Source organism: Schistocerca gregaria, chromosome X (assembly GCF_023897955.1).
Source record: "Schistocerca gregaria isolate iqSchGreg1 chromosome X, iqSchGreg1.2, whole genome shotgun sequence".
Classification (NCBI taxonomy): Eukaryota; Metazoa; Arthropoda; class Insecta; order Orthoptera; family Acrididae; genus Schistocerca; species Schistocerca gregaria.
The window spans coordinates 727,314,439-727,336,185 of NC_064931.1; the positions used below are offsets into that span (position 1 = coordinate 727,314,439).

At 43.3% G+C, this 21,747-nt stretch overlaps 1 protein-coding gene across 1 annotated transcript in view; it reads left to right on the top strand.

Moving 5' to 3' along the window:
- The window catches only part of LOC126298972 (glutamate [NMDA] receptor subunit 1), a 516,838-nt gene that overhangs the window by 219,806 nt on the left and 275,285 nt on the right, over positions 1–21,747 (top strand). The window contains exons 6-7 of the mRNA XM_049990592.1: positions 2,146–2,246; positions 12,583–12,756. Of these exons, the coding sequence (XP_049846549.1) occupies positions 2,146–2,246; positions 12,583–12,756 (275 nt within the window). The remainder of the gene's footprint in view (positions 1–2,145; positions 2,247–12,582; positions 12,757–21,747) is intronic.

Sequence of the window (21,747 nt, forward strand, 5' to 3'; positions counted from 1 at the left end):
GCAGTCCCCCTCCATGTCTTCAATGCTCGCTACTTTGAGATGCCCACAGGAGGTCGAACGTAGTTGTGCATCCACAGTGAACGTGGCTGATTCACTGTCCATCGAGGCGAAGCAATTACACCAATACGCGGTGGCTGTTCCTTCAGACATTCCGAAAGAACACAAACCACACATTCATATAACTGATTCGCCTCGACTGGCAACGAATCCACCACCTTCAGTGCGGATACAAGTAAATGCGTTCTCCTGTGGCAATTCCAGAGCATCGAGCGTTTCCCACTCTCCCCATCCCCCACCCCCAAACATCGCCTACAGATTTTGCAGGTGCTGCTTCCTTGCGGCTCCGGTAATTACCAAGTCGAATAATACATGCCATATTGTCATGAGATACCACAACTCTATATTTTTATATTAAAAATGAAGAAATTCCTCTAGCTGTATTTAAGGTGTCGATTTTATTTTGGCAACTAGTTTCAACGTTGTTACAACGTCATCTTCAGGCCCGATAAAATATACCATGCATACAACAACCAATGTTATATCATAATCTATGAGTTATTATGCAAACAAATATATTATAAACATATTACATAATGGTTGAATTCAATAAAATTAATTACATTTTGGCCGTTTACATTAAATGCAATCATTCTGGAAATTAACAATTCATGTGGTATCAATAAGTACAAATGAAATTTTATTTAAGTGATCTTTTTTATTACAGACCAATGTCAAGCATTAAATGAAATGGGAGTATATATAAAAATACAGGTGACAAGCCGTTACGCGTACGGATAATAAACAGTGCTAAAGAGAATATGCATTGCTAATCAGACATAGGTAGGGTAAGATCCATTATTAAACAATAGTAAAGGGTGGGAAAGGTAGAAATAGAGTTATGCTTGCATAACAATGCATTGTCATCTTACCCTACATATGGCAGGAGAAAGATCCTGTAGCTGGACTAAAGACGACTGAAGAGGATCGTTCAACGTGACAGAAGTGCAATGCTTCTACAAATTGTTGCAAATTTCAATGCTGGGCCGTCAACAAGTGTCAGCGTCCGAACCATTCAACGAAACGTCATCGATATGGGCTTTCGGAGAAGGAGGTCCAGTCGTTTACCCTTGATGACTGCACGACACAAAGCTTTACGCCTCGCCTGGGCCCGTCAACACCGTCATAGGACTGTTGATGACTGGAAACATGTTGCCTGGTCGGACGAGTCTCGTTTCAAATTGTATCGAGCGGATGAACGTGTACGGGTATGGAGACAACCTCCTGAACCGTGAACCCTGCATTTCAGCAGAAGACTGTTAAGCTGGTGGAAGCTCTGTAATGGTGTGAGGCATGTGCAGTTGGAGTGATATGGGACCCCTTGTACGTCTACATACGACTCGGACAGGTGACACGTACGTAAGCATCCTGTCTAATCATCTGCATCCATTCATGTGCGTTCCAACGGACTTGGGTAATTGCAGCAGGACAATGCGACATCCACACGTCCAGAATCGCTGCAGAGTGGCTCCAGGAACACTCTTCTGAGTTTCAACACTTGCGTTGGCCACCAAACTCCCGAGACATGAACATTATTGAGCATATCTGGGATGCCTTGCAACGTGTTGTTCGGAAAAGATCTCCACCCCCTCGTACTCTTACGGATTTATGGACAGCCCTACAGGATTCATGAAGTCAGTTCCCTCCAGCACTACTTCAGACATTAGCCGAGTCCATTGCACGTCGTGTTGAGGCACTTCTGCGTGCTCACGCGTACCCTACAAGATATTAGGCAGATGTATCAGTTTCTTTGGCTCTTCAGCGTAATTAATATTACTTAACGAAAGTCTTCTGCAGAACGTCGAATTTCTTTACAGAGAGTAAGTTATAAGCCGTTACATAAAAGGAACAGCACTACAGTAGACTTGTGACAATATTTCGTGGTATTCAGCATTTTACTCAAGACCACGGCCAACTACCTACCCTATCCCCGTAAAAAGTAACTTTATATATTTTTCGTGTGTATATTTTGAGGTGTATAATTTCATTTTATTATTATGATAAATATTATATAATTGTGAGATGATGCCTGGATGAATAACTACGTAAATAAATAAGTATATTTAACAAATTAACGTTTTTTGACAGGTCGAGTTTGCAATAGAGATTGAACCGGGACTTGACAGCTATACGGATTATTTGACAGAAATTAAAGGCGCACAGTCACGAGTCTTCCTTATGTATGCAAGGTAAGAGTTTCATGGTAATTCTATTCATTACTGCAGTACCTATTCGTATTTTATGTCCTCGTTACCATACTGTATGGAAAAATATTACGACTTCATAATCCTTCAAGACATTACAGAGACAAACATTTCTAGCGTTACTTGGATCTGAACTATAGAATGTGACTGGAGAAGTATGCTGCATTAATGTTGTGCCAATTAGTCAATAGCTGATCAACAAATTACCCTTATTTGGATGAGATTCGTAATAATTTTATTCAGAGGAAAATTTGATAAGACTGTAAGGCATCCGCGCAAAATACGAGGGTAATCCCAAAAATAAGGTCTCCTATTGTTTTTGTAAGTACATAGACCTGTTTATTTCTACAATGGTTTACACGAGTTTACAGCTTGAACATTTAACTATTTTTCGACATTATCACCATTTCTGTCGATGCATTTTTGTAGACACTGTGGCAGTTTTTGTATGCTTGTGTCATACCAGCTCGCCGCCATGCTGTTCAGAAAGTTATGAACATCTTCTTTCACTTCGTCGTCGGAGCTGAATCGCTAGGACCACAATTAACGCTGACAGGTACTGTGAGGCTCTTAAAAAAAACTCAAACGGCCAATTCAGAACCGGAGAAGAGGAATGTTGAGCTAGGGCGTACACATTCTCCATGACCACGCTCGACCACACATCTATCAGCAAACCGTTGCTCTCCTGCAATAGTTTCGGTGGAACATAATCACCCTCCCACCCTACAGTCCTGACTTGGCGCCCAGTGACTATCACCTGTTTCCAGGTCAAAAGAACATTTGGCCGGAAAGCGATAAAGCCCCGACGACGAGGTGAAGGAAGAGGTTCATAACTTTATGAACAGTATAGCGACGAGCTGGTATTACATGGGCATACAAAAACTGCCACAGCGTCTACAAAAATGCATCGACAGAAATGGTGATTATGTTGAAAAATAGCTAAATGTTCAAGCTGTAAACTGATGTAAACCATTGTAGAAATAAACAGGTCTATGTACTTATTTAAAAAAATAGGAGACCTTACTTCTGGGATTACCCTCGTGTATCCGTCGCAATTGAAAATAATGTGAGTCAGTCACTCATCAGTGCGTGAGTGATTGCAATTCCCGTTTCTGTACCACCACGGATGCCACGTAACTGTACTGGAGTAGCAGCACATATAACGGGCCTAGTTGTCTTTTTCCGCGTCGAGCAAAGCACATAATTTCTAAACTGTCTACCAACCTGGCGTCTTCAAGCGATGTTATCCCAGCACACATGTAATACGTAGATCTTGAGCTCGCTGTTTTTTCTGTGAGGTTTTAATGGAACTAACAAACAAGCTAAGGCTTCCTCTTACTGAAATAATAAGTTCCAAAGTTTATACACATGCCAGCAGTTGTTTTACTATGCAGACATATTCAGATAAAATTACAAACTGTACAACGATGAGGCATAGTAATGCACACGCCAACAGTTCAGAGGTAAAGTTACTAATCATTCTTATCACTCAAAATACATTTGTTTATCATTTTCAAACTGAGTAGCAACTATTGTTAACATTTCACAGACCAAATTACGCTCTGAACTACCTGCTGAGTTTTGATATAAGAGGCGAACTGCAATCCAGCCAAGCTACCTGTTTGGCCCCTCCACTAACGACTGAACTGTTTGAAGCGAATCACTTTGCTAGACAGTCATTCGGTGCGAAGCTGATTACACGTGAAGTAATTCGGTTCTTTCTAGCTACTCAAATGTTTTCTAAAAGTTGACAATAAAAAACACAATTATGAGTTTTGGCGCGCAGACCAGAGGGTAATCCAGTCACCTTTTATTACAACAGCTAATCAGAATACAAGGCGCTGCAGTTGGCATAGTTTCCCGCTACCGTTGTAGCTGTGTAGAAACATCTATTGATCCTTCCTCACTCTATCTCATAACATCAAAAGATAAGTGGCCCTTATAAAGCTGGAATGATTGATCATCCACTCCAAAGTAACTGAGATATGGCGATAATAAGTACTCATTAGTTCAAAATACCTTTAAGGCCGGATTTATTGATCAAATAGTCATTCATTTACACTAGGAAATGTTAAATTTAGCACCAGGATTTTGTCATCATGAGACCTCTGCTGGAATTACACGCAAGCCAGTTCTTCAATCACATAACTATCAGAACACAAGTAGATTCAGTTTGTGAAATCTCCCACTATAGGTGTAACTGTGTAGTAGCGTGTGGCGTTCCTACCTCACTCTGCGTTATGACGTCTTGATTCAACTAATGTATGACTGAGAAGTGATATGTGCGAACAACTATGGCTCCAAGCACCATAAATGTTACAATAGTCAACCAAATACACCTCGTCACAGTAGGATATAAAACAAATAATTTGGTGGCATGAAGTACAGATTCAGAAGTCAGCTATAAGGGCCAGAAAAACTCAGAGCTTGAGACAACGTGGAGAAAGTAGTTCGATAAAACGTCGAAATCCTTAATAACACCAACATAAAAGAATATTTCCTACTCCTACTGCTACTTAACGACCACTGAAAAAATACAGGAACAGGAAATTAATCTAGGACAGAAAATCTAGCCATTAGTTGGGATCAAGCCTGTGCAAAAAGCCAACTTAAGCCACTGGAAGTGGAAGGGAATTCTGAGTGGGTCAGAGAATTTACGTAGCTGAGAGCAATATTCACATAAGAAGCAACGTGCCAGACATATATCAAAGGGACAATGCAAGCTGTGATTCGATCCGATGTGCCTCACAAGGAATCCCTTGAGTGTGAGGTCGCAAGTTCAAGCTTTAGTAAGGCTCACTTGAAAGTGTTGTGTTAACTAACAGCTATGACTGGAAAAATACGAGGCTTGTTTTTTAAGTAAGGTCCGTTTTGTTGTAGACACTAGTAGTTCGCGCGCGTACCGCAACGAGCGCGTGCGTCGTGTACCGGCATGCCTCGAGAAAAACTGTGCCCAGTTTCAGCTCTGTGGCTAACCTGTACTGTTCTGTTCTGTGCTTTCAAAATGTTTAAGACCACCAACTCGCCCGCCGCATATGAGGTTCGCTCAGTGATATGGTTTTTGTCAACAAGGAACCTGTCTGTTGCAGAAATTCATCGACAGATTTGCGAAGTGTACAGTGATACTGTTATGAGTGAAAACTAAGTGCGTAAGTGTCTGCGAGAATTCAAAGATGGCCGTGACAACGTCCATGATGAGGACCGCTCTGGTCGCCATTCTTTGATTACAGATGATTTGTTGGTTCCAGTTGAAGTGAGGATTCGTGAGAATTGGCGCTTCACAATAACAGGTCTCTCAAACGAATTTCCAGACGTGTCGAGATCAGTGCTTTATAACGTTGTTTCTGAACACCTAAGGTTTAGGAAACTGTGCTCCCATTGGGTCCCGAAACTCCTAACAGAGGACCACAAAAACAAAAGATATTTGAGTGTGTGATGAATTTCTTGACTCGTTATCATGGAGAAGGTGATGGCGTGAGTCAGATTGTAACTGGAGACGAAACATGGGTTCCGCATATCACGCCCAAATCGAGCAACAGAGCATGGCATGGAGACACACACACTCGCCTGTAAAGGTGAAGGCCAAACAGATTCTGTCCCAGGGCAAAATCATGGCGTCAGTGTTTTGGGATACGCATGGTGTTTGGCTGGTCGACTTCATGCAGTGTAGGAACCACTATCAATGCAGAACCATACTGCCAAACCCTGAGAAAGTTACGCAGATCAATTCAAAACAAGAGATGCAGGATGCTGTCAAAGGGAATTTTCCTGCTCCATGACAATCCAAGACCTCACACTGCAGGTCAGATCCGCGATTTATTGGGCAGTTTTCGCTAGGAAGTTTTAGACCACTCACCCTATGGTCCTGATCTTACGCCAAGCGATTACCATCTGTTTCTCCACCTCAAACAACACCTCAGTTGCAACCGTTATAATGATGACGACGACGTGAAAACGGCAGTGAACTCTTGGTTATCGGAACAGGTGGCAAGTTTTTATGAAGAGGGTATTTTAAAATTGGTGGAGAAGTATATGTGTTTGAACAAACTTGGCAACTATATCAAAAAATAGTGAAGTATGTACTGTCTGAAAATAAATTTACTTTTTTGAAATAACCTTTTGTTGTGTACTTATGTTCAAGCGGGCCTTGCTTAAAAAAATAAAAATAAAACGCCTCGTATTAGCTGCTAATGACTCACCACGTGCATCTGAATGGCCACAAAAAATTGGGGTACTGGAGGTGCAGAGATCAACCTTCTATGGCATGTATGTATTATACTTCACAAAATGGACAACGTCGACATTCAAGAAATGTTCAAAGCAAACCGCTAACTTGCACCATGAACACAGAATGAAAAATGGCGCGCCATAGTGGTCAGAAAGACTTGCACCATCAAGATCGAAGGTGAAATCCTTAGTAGTTACAAACCGTACAGGACTTTCAGTTAGGTATCCACTCTTACAGAATGCATATAGAATCATATTGGTGTAACAGGGTGATGAGAACTCATGGAATTTGATGGCATGTAACTGAATGCGAAACAGTCTGTCGTGGAGCTTATCGTGAAACTGGCTACCCTTTAGGCATAGCTGCAGATAGTGCGAGAATTTGTTTTATTTATAGAGAAAAAATAAATATCCACAGGCTGAATTCGTCTAGCGGCTCCAGGTGGTAGGAATTACAATGTGACACACTTTTCAGGGGGAATAGTTTGCTCTAAGGGAGTGTGATTTTTATAGGCAGACCAGAAATCAAGCGAAAGCAATTTGTTTTGACCAGCTATTGGCCAAAATCAGTGCTAATACCAGTTATAGTTCTCCTAGGCCCATTTTCCCACTCTTGCTTGCTGTGACCTAAACATTCCCTACTGCCCTAAAAAGACCACACACACGAGAAAAAATCGTAGGTGGCAGAGCATCTCCAATTTCTCGTAGCACAATAAATAACTTTCTAGTCAATTTACAATCTAGATTAGCAGTTGGTACAATTGTATACGGTGGCGTTTGTTTACCTCTGCTACAAATTTTTAGGTCCATTCTGCAGTTAACTGTGCCTTGTCAAGTTGAAGCATTGTTTAAAATTTCATTATTTTATGTGTTGAAATTCCGTAACACCGTTCGAAGTTATGCAGCTGTGCACTGCTCTCCTTGAAATCACTGTAATCCATGTCACGCACAATGTGCAGCATAGTAGGTCACTATCATGCATATCCTGCATATTGCATTGAGCATCCTTGAAACTCGAAACACCAGTTTTTGTAACAAGTGTGCCTTGTCCTTCCTTGAATTTCCGTATTTTTTCTTATGCAATACACGGTCATACTGCTCCTAACTTATTCGAAATATGTTTATAATTGTATTTTTACTATGCTGTGGATGATATTCCATGTATGCAATTTATTTACTACCCGCTGCTTGGACAACGATTATTCTTTACTACGTTTCACTGGAGAGGGGATTTGTGGCGTCCTATGTGACAAGGATGATGAACTGTTTCAGTATCATCTTCACTTGGCAAAAACGTATTGTCATCATTGTATTCCTCATGTACAACTTCCGCATAGTTTGGCATACACGACACCACACATTCCAGTGACACATCTTGCAGAAATGCTGTTTTATCTGCCACTTCTTTGTCACTCTGTGAATTCTTTGGGTTACTTTTCGACGAAATGTCAGTTTCAGTAACTGTTGTTGTAGATATTATGCAGTGTTTGCTTTGTTTATCGTTGCTATTGCTCTGCTTTGTGTGAACGCCATTAGCACTGACTGAATTACTCGTCGACCAAGCAGTTCAGCTACACTCCGTATTCTCATGCCGCACTCACCATTTGATATCACTAGTTCCACCTCTGTTATTAGCAGCCAATACTGTGGTTCTGTGGTAAACCCTGAGTGAGACATTGAGTGTCATAGATATCATTGGCCTTTTGCAACCTGCCACTGATAGAGTTCCTTGTCAGTCAACTTGTTCAGCCACAAAATCTGTTGTGGAAACTCAAACTCCATATAAACATGGCACTAATTCAAGCAGTGACATTCTACATATCCCAGACAGGGAGTAAATGGAAACTAAAATTTCATGATCTTCTTGTGTTTGAACCAAAAGTCATAAGGGAAAATCTCCAGTTGTGTACTCCACTGCAGTCTGGCAGTCCCGGTACACACGTGAGTTTTGTGGAAAACATAGCAGTCCACACATCGAAGTTCTGATACGAAACAAACATCTAGTGTGAGCATATACGATTCGAATAGGGATTCACTGATGGCATGAAAAATAGTTAGTTTTTGTTTGTAGCCAGTGACTGGAATAAGAGTTAGTGGCTGAGTGACTGAAGCCCTCCGCTCAGCAGCGGCGGCCTAAATACTTGCTGTCAAGAGGGCATTGGTGGTATGTTGCTTGCGAGTCTGTCTCTGACCTCTCTCGTGATAGGTGTGCTTGATCCAGCTGCTACTATCGATCTTCGCACTACATCTCTGCCGGCTGGTGTGTTGGCGGCAGCTTACGCCAACACATGCCTCTTCCCCCTCCCTCCCTCCCTCCCTCCCCCCTCCCCAAAATGCTGCACTGTTGTCAGGTAGGGAAGATGCAAATGACAACAGGGAGGGAGGAGGCAGGCTGGATGCTGGACGTAGTGATGGGCTGGGAGCCGTGACTGGAGGATGGCATACTCCCAAATGCACCTCATCATCGGGCTTGTGAGGCAACAGGAACATCCTTGGGAAGTTGCTGCCAGGGCACATGTCCAGGCCCAAGGGTGTGTTCTAAGGCGATGTCGACGTCGCCGACAGGTCCACGTCCATCGGGTCAGCGAGCGGGGACGGCGGTAACGAAGGAGCATCGTCCATCCACTCCTCCTGGGCTGCCCTGGTGGCACCAGAGGCTGTCTGGGAAGGCCGCATGGTCCCGCGAGGCCGTGAATCTGGGGGAAGAAAAACAGTAAAATCATGGGGCAAATAACAGGCGCAAATTTTGTTCTGGTGGCTGTGCTGCAAACCATCGGGACCTGCAGTCAGGTACACGAAAAAGCTAATCTTTTCCTGGGCCATGCCTCTTTCCGAGCGCCCACGGTTGCCATAAACCCTGAAAAGAACAAGATAGTGTGACCCAAAGTGCTACTTGCGGACCATTGGAGGCGCCAAATGCTGCGGTGGTTGTAGCAAACGTAGTAGCATCCGATGGCAGCCGCCATTCAGAAGTTCCGCCGGTGATGGCCCGTCTCATGGGTGGGAGCAATAAGAGGCGAGAAAGAGTTACAGCGCCTTTTCCCATGAGTGGGTGGTGCGAATTTCGGCCATCTGTTGTTTAAAAGTGATTACGAGGTGTTCTGCCTCTCCGTTGGACTGGGGCTCAAACGGAGCACTTGTTAGTTGACGAATGTCTTTTCGTTTACAAAACAGTTCAAATCACGTGAAGTGAACTGTGGTCTGTTGTCCGACACAAGTACTTCTAGCCATCTCCAGTGCAATAGGTTGAGGACAACACTTGTATGGTACTACAGTACGCGGTCGAGTTCATAGGCACTGGAAAAGGAAACTTGCTAAAAGAGTGTACCATTATGAGCACATGAGTGTTCCAAAATGGTCCTGCAAAGTCAATTACACTCATTGCCATGGCGATTGAGTCTTAAGGCAAGCTGCGAATGCCTGTGGCGGAGCGAATTGGTTTTCCGCACATGGGCGACACTTTGATGGTATGTATTCAATGTGAGTGTCCATGCCCTGCCAAGTATTGATCCGTCGCGCTAACTGTTTAGTGTGAACATTTCCTCAACGTCCTTGATGGAGCAATCGCAATACACTCTTTTGCAACTCTTTGAGAATAAGTGCACGCGATTGTCCACTGTCATTTTGAACTACAGTCACATCCTGTTGAACTGAAAGGTTACGCCGTCGTGCAAAATGTCGGCGCACAACTGACTTCTAGATACTGTTCAATGAACGAGGCGAATGTAATGAAACACAATCTTGAGATCTGGGTCTGCTTCCATAGCCTGTGCAATATTTTTGTAGTGCAAGGGATAAGATTCCAGCAATTCGGAGTCATCGATTTGGCAACAAGCTGCGGCAGATGCATCAAAATCAGAGTATGGGCCAATCGGAAGGTGAGATAGGGCGTCTGCTTTGCCATGCTTTGCCGTAGTTCTATGCACAATTTCATACTGATACTGCGAAAGCAACAAAGCCCAAATTTGCAATTTTTGAGCAGCTCGTGTAGGAACCGTCTTTGACGAATAAAACAAGGACTGCAAAGACTTGTTCAGGTTCAAATGACTCTAAGCACTATGGGACTTAACATCTGAGGTCATCAGTCCCCCAGACTTAGACCTGCTTAAACCTAACTAACCTAAGGACATCACACACATCCATGGCCGAGGCAGGATTCGAACCTGTGACCGTAGCAGCAGCGCGGTTCCAGACTGAAGCGTCTAGAACCGCTCGGTCACAGCGGCCGGCGATCTGTCACTCAAAAGAACTTGCGGCCTTACAAATAATGATTGAATTTGGTCACACCAGACACAATAGCGAGATCCCCTTTTTCAATTTTAGAATGATTGCTCTGAGTTTGAGTGAGCAACTTTGAGGCAAAAACAATGAGTTTGCTTTGTGCACCAATTCTGTGTGAAAGCGGTTTACCTCCGTGACTTTCCTCAGAACCACGACCACCCTGAAGCAGCGTATAATGGGGTTCAACCTGGAAAAGCTGTTTCAAAGATGATTTGCGCTATACGTCTCAGTTCCTCCTCATTTTTTCTGTTGGACTAATGGTTTGCACGTAGCGAGCAAGAGAATATGAAAATCTCTCGCGTAGGTTTCGAAGGCCTGATAGAACATCGGTTTGTCTAAAGAGACGGCGATAGAGGCAGCGGAACCACCCTGTATACTTATTGTCAAGTTATATTGTGTAAACTATTTTCCTTGTATTGGATAAGAAATTATTGTGATACCTGAAGTATTCTCTGGGATACACTGTAATGTAGCTTGCAGAATTTAGACGCAGAAGTTGTTTTTATTACCTTACCCGCATATCTCATCAACATAAACTGCTGTTATTTAACGGTATTTGTCACTTCCTGTAATATCCTGTAAAATTCTTCTGCCAAAATTTTTACTCTAGAATACATTGTATGTCTTACAAGTACAAAACTCTTCTACAGAGTGATTTTTTCCACCATGTACAAACTCTAGGGGTTAATCGATGAGGGGATACGGAACAAAAAAGTCTAATGAACTTATATCTGGAAATGCGCTGTATCACATCCACTACAAGGTGAGTCAGCAAGAGAAGTGAATCGGAATCGGACACAATGTTACCAATTGGTATGACAGGAGAGGGCGCTAGGGCACGACGCATGAGGAACAGTAGCGACCTCTAGAAGAAAGCCATGCATACTGTAACTGTGGCTGTCTGGTACAGCGCGGATTAGACCGCAGTTTCTGTAAAAAAGTGTGATTGAATAAATGGTCTCTAGCATGGAAATCATGCATTTCCGGACATAAGTTCATTAGACCTTGAATCAAACTGGAGTCATTAGATCTTTCCTGTTCGTATACTCTCATCGATCAATCCCTTGACCTTGTACACGGTGGAAAAAATCACACTGCATACAGTATTTTGATGATGTCATCGTTAGCTACATATTTTTTACATATGAGATGAAATATTAAAACAATATGTTTACTTAACAGAGAATAAAACACTGGACTCACACTCAGGAATTCGGTGCTTAAAATCCCTATATGCCCATCCAGATTATTTTTCCCGTGATTTCCCAAAATCGCGTAAGTAAAATTTCTGGATGGTATCCTAGCTTGTGCTCCGTCTTTAATGACTGTCGTCGAAACGACGATAAACCCTAATCGTCCTTCCTTGTTTTCGTAAATAACAAAAACTTTTTAAATGTGCATTTCGTGACAGATATCCCACCCTATTGATTGTCTAAAGTGTTCTAATAGCTACAGTTCCTTTCTTCTCTTAAAAATTATATTTGTTGAAGTTGGGAAGCAACTGAATGGTGCATAATGTTTACAAAAGTATATTCATTTCCATATGCATAACTCAGTTGCTAATTAGCAAAAGCGAGAGAAAAATCTTAATTCTGGTTGAGAAACTGAAATCACTAATCATCAATTTCAGCTGAATTCTTACTCTGATACAATTTTCAGAGCAGTTTTAAAAACACATGTTGGCAATGACAGCATGATACTACGGAAAAAAGGTACTCATGCCAGAAAATAAATGCAATTTATATTATTAGAGTTAACTGTCTAAAACGTTCGTTTATTTTTGTTAGAATTAATAAAATTGTTTCTGTTACAGCAAACAGGATTCTGAAGTGGTGTTTCGTGATGCTGAGTTACTAAACATGATGGAAGTTAACTACGTCTGGATTGTGACAGAACAAGCACTTGAAGCTCCAAACGTTCCAATGGGTACACTAGGGCTAAAACTAGTGAATGCTACAGTAGAAACAGATCACATTAAGGATAGTATGTGAGTTTTAAGTTGACTATTTATGGCATGGTGTATACGTAACATTACTGCACAAAATGAAAACACGTCAAGTGCTGATAGTTGTAATTTACTTATCCACAGGAAAAAATGTAATACTAGATCTCACGATGAAAATGGTTAAAATTTATGGCGCCGAATTTAATTTTGTAGTTTAGCAACAGATATGTACAAACTGTCAATGTGAGGTAGCTGATCCCTAACGTATTGCATTAACATCGCTTTAGTATTAGTTCTTAGTAATTGTGCAGTGTGGCAGTAGAGATTCAACACTAATATCGCAAGCAACGACATCTGAAAGTCGGCTAGTTATCTTCGTACACTGCTTAGCATTCAAGAGGAGACCCCGTACACCCATCCACGTCCTGATTTAAGTTCTCCATGCTATCCTTAAATCACTTAACCCAAGAATCACAATGCTTTGTTTGCAGATAACACTGCGCATTTTCTTCCCGATACCTGTCCAATCCCCGTGTGTGCTCTATTTCCAATACATCCATCGTCCTCCCTTCTTTCTCTTTTTAGATCACATGCAGAAAGTTTTGTGTACAATATCCGTACTGCATTGTTGGCTGCGAGAACCCGAGAGGTTGATGCAGCCTCCTAATCGGAAAGGTAATGGTGTTGCTTCCATAGCACTGGAAATAGGGGACGTCAGCTGCATAATATTTCGTTATCGGGAACAGAAGCTACTCTCTGACCACTTTTCTTCCACTATAGTTTCCACTGATTTGCTCTCAGTTTTGAAGCAACTAAGGCTTTATCGTCAGTCACTTTAGCAGTTTTATCGAAATGATATGCCACTGTAAATATACCCTGTTTATGTCCCCCAAGTATCTCATAAGACTGCCTTATACTCACCACGCATATCCGACAGGTGGCTAGAAGATGGCGTCCACGTTCTCTGTGCATGCTGTGTTGTGATCTCCACGTAAAAAGTTGAAATAAGGCTATAAAGGGCCAATAGCCGCCATTCTTCATCTGTAGTGATGTTTTTTTTCCTATGTATTGAATATAAGTTAGCATAAGGATGAATTTGCAATGATAATATACAACAGGAATGGAAATACTCTATTATTAGTTTGCCAGCGTTCATGGTGTAACACTTCCCGTTTCTGTCAGCTTACATTCCCCGACGCTTTGCTGAAGTGATTTCTGACGCTCCCCAAGGTAGTGTTGAAGGCCTTCTGTTGTTACTTATCTAATAAACGATTTAGAAGACAATCTGAGCAGCCGTCTTAGGTTATTCGCAGATGATGCTCTTGTTTATCGTCTAGTAATCAGAAGATCAAAACCAACTGGAAAACGATTTAGATTAGATGCTTGATGGTGTAAAAATTGACAACTGACCTCAAACAATGAAAAGTATGAAGTCATCCACATGAGTGCTTAAACGAATTCGTTAAACTGGTTTCCACGATAAATTGATCAAATCTAAAGGCCATAAATTCAACTAAGCACCTATGAATTACAAGTACGAACAAATTAAATTGGGAAGAACACACAAAAAACGTTTTGAGGAAGGCAAACCAAAGACTGCGTTTGATTGGCAGAACACTTAGAAGGTGCAACAGATCGGCTAAAGAGATGCCTACGCTACGCTTGTCCGTCCTCTTTTGGAGTACTGCTGCGCGGTCTTGGCTCCTTAGCAGATAGGATTGACGGAATACATCGTGAAAGTTCAAATAAGGGCAGCATAGTTTTTACTATCGAGAAATAGGGGAAAGAGTTTCACAAACATGAAACGTGATTTCGGGTGGACATCGTCAAAACAAAGACGTTTCTTACTATGAAATTACAACCCTTAGCTGCTCACGGACGTTGACATATGTCAACGGGGACAGATGAAAATGTGTGCCTCGACCGGGACTCGAACCTGGGATCTCCTGCTTGCATGGCAGACGCTCTATCCATCTTTTTTTAAAACGATTACCACTTTTTTTAATTCCCAGACTATAAGTATCTGAACCTCTCTTTTTTTTCAAAAGAAAACAAATACTCCAATTATTCTGGTTTCTCCTTCCAGTAAACAAAAATAAGTCTCTTTCGTCTTGATGGCGAAGAAGTAATCTTTTGGAACAAAAAAACGTTTCTCAAAGCCAAAATCAAATTTCATTTTCCTTTAAGAAGAAATTATGAGGAATAAATAAGGAAAAGTTTTCGTCGTGCGACTTGTAGTTAAAGACCAGTTCTTACAGGAGCGCCTGAAGTGTCTCCGCCTACAGCAGGCCATCTCGTCCAAACGTGTCTTCTCGTTGCGTAGGCGTGGGTTCTGGGTAGCAGATCTATTCACTTTGGTTCTGTTAATACAGTTTTCAGCTTCTCAGGGCTTGGACGTTCCAGCTACGAGGTGGGTCATCGAAGGTGCTCCGTAAGAAATTGCAAAAATATTGCTTATAGCATGGGTTGTGTATCAGGACGCAGTGTCGTTCGTTGAGATAAGTCCAATATCCTAGCATAGACTTGTCGCCAGAAGTAAAAAGATAGTGGATCGTGTGGCCACAGATCCAATTCACAGAGTGAGTTTTGGTGGAGGGGTAGAAAGTCTTATCGGGGTACAAAAGCATGCGGACGTCGATCTGAGCTGGTGTCTGTCGAGTAAGAAACGCCAAAATTCGCCGCGCAAGTGTCCAGACGTCGAACGCTGTGCCGCAATGGAACCGGTGGACATCCGTGTCATCCCCTCCACAGTGGATGCAAAGGGATGAATCGGCGAGATGGATGCGGTGCAGACGCTCCCGGTTAACTTGTTTGCCATTCACGGTGATGTACCACGCTGATTGAACGTCTGATTCGAGAAAACGCGCATGAATTGCCTTCCGTATGTGTCGCCACACGTACTGTGGATACTTACGTTCGATGGGATTGGACGGGCGGCACTGTTGTAACAATTCGGAGACTGTTTTCATGAGGTACAAACGTAAGTGGTAAGGACCGGTAGACATAACTGAACTCCAGGAAAAATCGTTGGATATAATAAAAGGGGGTTGGAATGGTCGATACCAGTACTGGGGCGGACAAGGAGGCCGGCGCAAAGGTGTGAAGCAGGAGGCTAGTAAGGCTCTGCGGGCAACGATGCCAAAGTTTTAGTTGGAAGCTGACGTAAAGTCCCTTGGCACGAGTCGGCACGTGGATGAGTCCCACCCCGCCACGATCTCGAGGCAGTGCAAGGGATTCATATTGCACCTTGAATAACATCCCTGAACTGACGAAGGAGCCGAAAGCCATCAACAGTCGTCGGGCCAGGAGATTTGGTACTGGTAGTACTTGAGCCACGTGTGGTATACGGGAAGCATGATACATGTTCATGTAATATATATATATATATATATATATATATATATATATATATATATATATATAGAGAGAGAGAGAGAGAGAGAGAGAGAGAGAGTAATGGGCGGGGGTTGATGGCGACAGCTGCATAATGTTCACTCTCTCAGGCATCGACGAAATACCAGCACATGAGGCTGTGATTCGAGAAACTTAACTTGTTGTCTGGCGAATGTGCATTTATCAATATTTATCATAGTGCCGAAACTCTGTCAACCTGTCGAACATTGACACAAATGTTGGCGGTATTGCTCATGGCTCTCCGAGAAGGTCAGAATAAGCCTAAGGTGAAAGACAGCCCATGGAGGACCCCAAGCTTAAAGTGCTGCCAAGTTAGTGCGGCACAAACTGAAAGGCATAGTGTTGTGCTCGAAATTCCAAATGGTGTAGCAAGAGCAGTTTTATGTTTGTCCCTCTTAGATACTGGAATCTGAGAAAAATACTTTGGCGCAATCGACAGAACTGAAGACACATGTGTCAGCCACATTGCTATTGAAATAAGTCATGTTTGGGACGGGGTATCTGCCAGAGATTGTGCGGGCATTTAACCATCTGTAATTGCCACACAAACGACAGGAACCATTCCTTCTTTCGATTTGCGGCTCCTTGTATTGGCCGTGTTTGCAGTTACAATTTTTGGTTCAAATGGCTCTGAGCACAATGGGACGTGACATCAGAAGTCATCAGTCCCCTAGAACTTAGAACTACTTAAACCTAACTAACCTAAGGACTTCACACACATCCATGCCCGAGGCAGGATTCGAACCTGCGACCGTAGCAGTCGCACGGGTCCGGATTGCGCGCCTAGAACCGCGAGACCACCGCGGCCGGCTACAATTTTTGGGATTTGAGGTCCGCCAGTAACGCAAAACACTGTTTTTCTCAGTACCCTAACATGTTTCGGCACCACTGTGCCATCAGCAGTGGGTTTTCGTTTTTATTTATTCTTTACATTTGGTGAGAATGAATTTTCTGGACCACTTTTGTGTTAATTATTACAGGTAGCTTGTCATGTTTTCGTGTGGCAAGCACTTCCATTCTCCGCATCATGCTGAGATGTTGTGATGCATACGTAGCTATAACAAGTATTTTCAACAAATAACGGCGTCACAAAACATCCGAACTGGCGCTGTAGAGTGAACAGGAGATTGTGGCATTCTATGTAGACACTGTTCCGCTGAATCAGGCATTATGGAGAAATAATTTAAGAAATCAGCATCCAAAATAGCACCGCTAACATCTGCCACAATGAAGGTCCATGTCGGGCGGAAGTTCTCATCCAAATCAAGAGTCTAATTTATCCTTCCTAATGTAGCAATTGATGAATTGTTGGACGCTGTGAGAATAGGTACTACAATTAGGAATAGGTACTACAATTAGGAATAGGTCGCTCGTTAATCTGTCTTTCACAAAAAGTCTAGCTGAACCTGTCACCGCAGAAACTGTGTTGTTTCACATTGGTTGTAGGCACTTCAAATAGTGGAGACGAATGTGTGGATCTACTTGCACTCATCTTTGCAGTTTGGGTAGGCACATGACTTGGAACGTCTTCTTGCAGCCTTATCGAAAGGTCAGTGAAAGGGACACCATTAGTACCCTCGATCTCCACACCGGCGCACGCGCTGCTTCTTTCTGCTTCTGCAGTCTAGCGTTGTTGGCGACCTAATTCAATGACTAAGTTGCCCTTAGATGGCTCCGGTGTCGAAATGTGAGGGGGCGGCGTTGCAATACACGATGCGCGACCGTCCGAAGCAACTGCCGCTACTATGCATGGTTCGGGGCCACCCGCCATAATCTCTGACACCACTGCACTCATATTTACTTCGGTATAAGTAATAGCAATAGCATCAACTTCGTGTGCAATTTCGGCTACAGACGAATTCGTGAAGGCAAAGAAAATAGCCTGAACATACAGAGGTGAACAGCGCAGCCAAAACAGTTTGAGAGATTGTTCCGACAGTATGCCCCGTCCAGCCAACACGCGCAGTGAACGGAGCACTTGGGAGGGGAACAACTTGCACTCGCTTCACTATCAGTGGTCTTATGCAACTGTAATTCTGACGACAGCATAAAAGGTTGCAAAATCTTTACCTTTAGATCTGCGAAAGGCTGTCGACGGAACACTTAGGTCCAATTGTGCAGCAGCTACTGTGAATTGTTCCATGTCCGACATAATGCCATGGAAACGGAAGACGGCTTCTACTTGCGTTAACCATAACTCAGCGTTTGTCGGTGAAAATGGGGGAATCTTGACGTTCCTGTTACCCATGTGATTGCCGTTGCTGGCAGTCGCCGCAGGTGTTGTAGTAGAATCTTGCTATTCAGTCTGAGCTTCTTCTTTTTTTGTTGGAAGCCATATTGCGAACGGTTGAACGGTTTGTAGCAATAAACTTGTAGAAGATAGTCGTCCAGTTTGGGGTCACCACTGTTGGAAATTTATGCTTCAAATAAAGGATGTACACTGGATGTGAATGCACTGTACACTTTATTTTCACATTTAATATACATTAACTGAACACATCCATGAACTCCACAGTACAACGCATACATGCTCGGCTATCAAAGAACAGAGGTAAAAAGTTAACATACACTTTTACAAAAGGTCCTTAAACCTAAATGCTCACACTGTTTCGAATTGTCAGTCTCATTGTCTGACGTCACCACAATGTCCATAACGCAATAAATTATTTATTTGTAATTCCGGTAACGCGTTTCAGCCTATACCACTGTTATGATACGAGACGGTAACTGTTATGTTCCGATCAACCAAATGTTACGTCCTCGTTGCTAACGATAAATTGTTGGAAGGTGACCAAAGGGATCTGCCACCGTGGGAACCAGGATAGGCAATCAAAAGATTAGTTGACAAAAGTGCATTTTAGAAAAATATATTTTACTCAGCTTGTTACTGAATTACTTTTACACTGTTGACAACATGCGGCAGCTGTGGCTAGCTATAAGCAGGGCACGACATGGACGTGCGTCTGTGTACAATGAATGTTTGGCGGCAGCTCGGTGTAACATTCGGCACCAATTAGCAACAGGGAACTGCAAGGGTTGCCGAGAAAGTAATGCGCCATATTTTTTGTTTCTTCAACAATTCTTTATTGAACTTACACACATGAAAGGATGGTGTTTTATCTGCACACCCTATTTTTCCACGTAATCTCCGTCTCATTCTATGGCCTTCCGACAGCGCGAACAAAGGCGTATATGCGCTGTCGGTACCAACACTTGTCCTGGTGGTGGAGCTAGTGCTCCTAATCGTCCGCAAAATGTCTTCCACGAATGGCATCCTTTAACGGCGAGTGACTAGATCAGCTCGCTGCAACATGTCAGGTGTGACGGCCGTGGATGGTCTCCCCGACCGCTGTAAATCGTGGACCTCCGCGGAACCGCCTTCTGATGGCCTCACCCTCCGTGCCCACCCTCTGTACCTCTGCCGACAGCAGATGCTCCATAGACTGTGAATATTCCCCACAGTTTATTTCTCTACAGTGAGAAATTCACTGGTGGTACGTTGCTCGTAACGTACATCACCTACAGACGTTATTTTGAAACTGTCCTGCTGCAACGTAATTTGTCGGGAGTAGCGGAAACTTGGCGCGCTCACTCAGGAGACTTCAAATAATACATACGTAAGGCATCACATTCATAGTATTGTTTTCGGCTGAGAAAAAAACGCGGTGCATTTCTTTGTGGGCAGCCCTCGTAATAACGAATTTGAAGAAGGCGCACAAGTGCCTGCTGTTTATAACACCGTCCTGGCGGACTCCATCGGTCGGCGGCCTAGAGGTTCTTCATAGGTCACGTCATCCTATTTGCGGCGATCCTCAAAGCGATGCTCGCAACGCCCGCAGGTATCTTCATCTCGGCGTTGGCTCAGACAATATCAATAAGCTACGACACCACAATGGCTGAAGTAACTCTTTCTTGGATGAGAAGTTACCACAGTATTGCGAACACGTGAGATATTTAACATATTATTTACACAATCCGCAGAAAGTCCATTTCTTTCATCCATCAAAAGTATATGTAACAAGGAAAAATATACTTTCCACAGCCCCATTGTAAGATGGATTGCAAGTAGTAAACAATTTTCAAAAGTTGCGGATACACATCTCCAGAGCGATTGTTGATGAAATCACACCATCAAGTCACCGCGTCACGAGAATCGGCGATCTCTGAAGTGTTTCCAGGCTGCTTTTATCTCTGACAATTTATTCCCAGGTTCAGTTCCAGCCCACCATATGACAAGTGACATCACAGAACAGAAACTTGACATGGAAGTCCAAAAATAGGGGTTTTTAAATGTTTTATTAAGTTGCAACCGGGGGCTGAAGTAGAGCGTTAAAAACCGGGTGAAGTCCGGATACACCGTGTGATTCAGTAACGCAAGATACGAGTGCTTGTGCGGCGTTCAGTTTTAAACTGCTAGAAAGTTTCATTTGTTATTCCATTATAAATCTAACAGTTTTCTCGAGAATGAAAATATGCAGAGAAACTCAGAGGAAGTGTGGTTCCAGTTGTAAGATGGCAGTTGATATGCTTATCGGTAGCAGTCTGCATTGCTGGCCCGTTCATTACCCAATGTTCCTCCAGTCTAGACGGCGGTAACACAGCAACAAAAGACTTTCGCGTTCTCACTTTCAACAGGTGCAATCCATTTACAACTGTGCGCCGTGATTTCCACCGCTGTTCCTACGTACGGATCTCGCACTGCGCCATTGAGCTCCAAAGTCGCCTGATCTCAAGATATGCCACCTTTTTTGTGGGTACTTTGCAAACGACTTTATGCTTCCTCTTCCACTTGCGATGCCATATAGGCAAGGACACGGCATGCAGCAACTCCAGATATGCTTTCAAACGAGTGGGAGAAGTTTGACTACCGACTGGATATTTGTACAGTGTCGAGTGGATGACACATTGAGCATTTGTGAAAAGTAAATGAAAACTGCAGATCACATGCGATGGAATGTACGAGGGGGAGTTGGAAAATAAGGTTCGGCTGTCGACTGTGGGCAGAGTTGTTTGATATGGATGAAAGACGACACGGCAGGTGAACGCGCACGTGCAAGACACCGATACACCATTGGGTAGAGGTCGACCGCGATCAAGCAGATGGCGCTGTCGCAGTGCCTGCGCAAAGCGGAGGCCAGCCGCTCAGTCTTTTCCCGGAGCTATGGAGAGAAGGTGCGGTTTGGAGTCGTGGTCAAAGGCGAAAGTGAGCTGCTATCCGCTATGAATGGGCACGTTTAGTATCAGGCACAGAAATTCATAACCGCCTTCTTAAGGTATGTGGGTCAGGCGTGACGTCTGAGGGAAATGGTGCGGAGATGGTGCCAGCAATTCAGTGATGGACGTCAGCAAGTGCTGGACGGACACGCACGACCACTACCGATGCAAATGTCAGGAAGATGGATGACATGAATAAGATGAAACGCCGTATGACCATCGATGAAGTAGAGGCAGAACTTGGAATCGGACATGAGCGAGCTCACAAGATCATCCACGACATTCTTCGATGCATGAAGGTGTCAGCACGATAGGTGCCCCGCCAACTGACCCCGACACACATGGAACAACGCATGGCGTTCAGCCTGGAACAGCTCGTGCGTTACCATGAATCTGGCAATGACC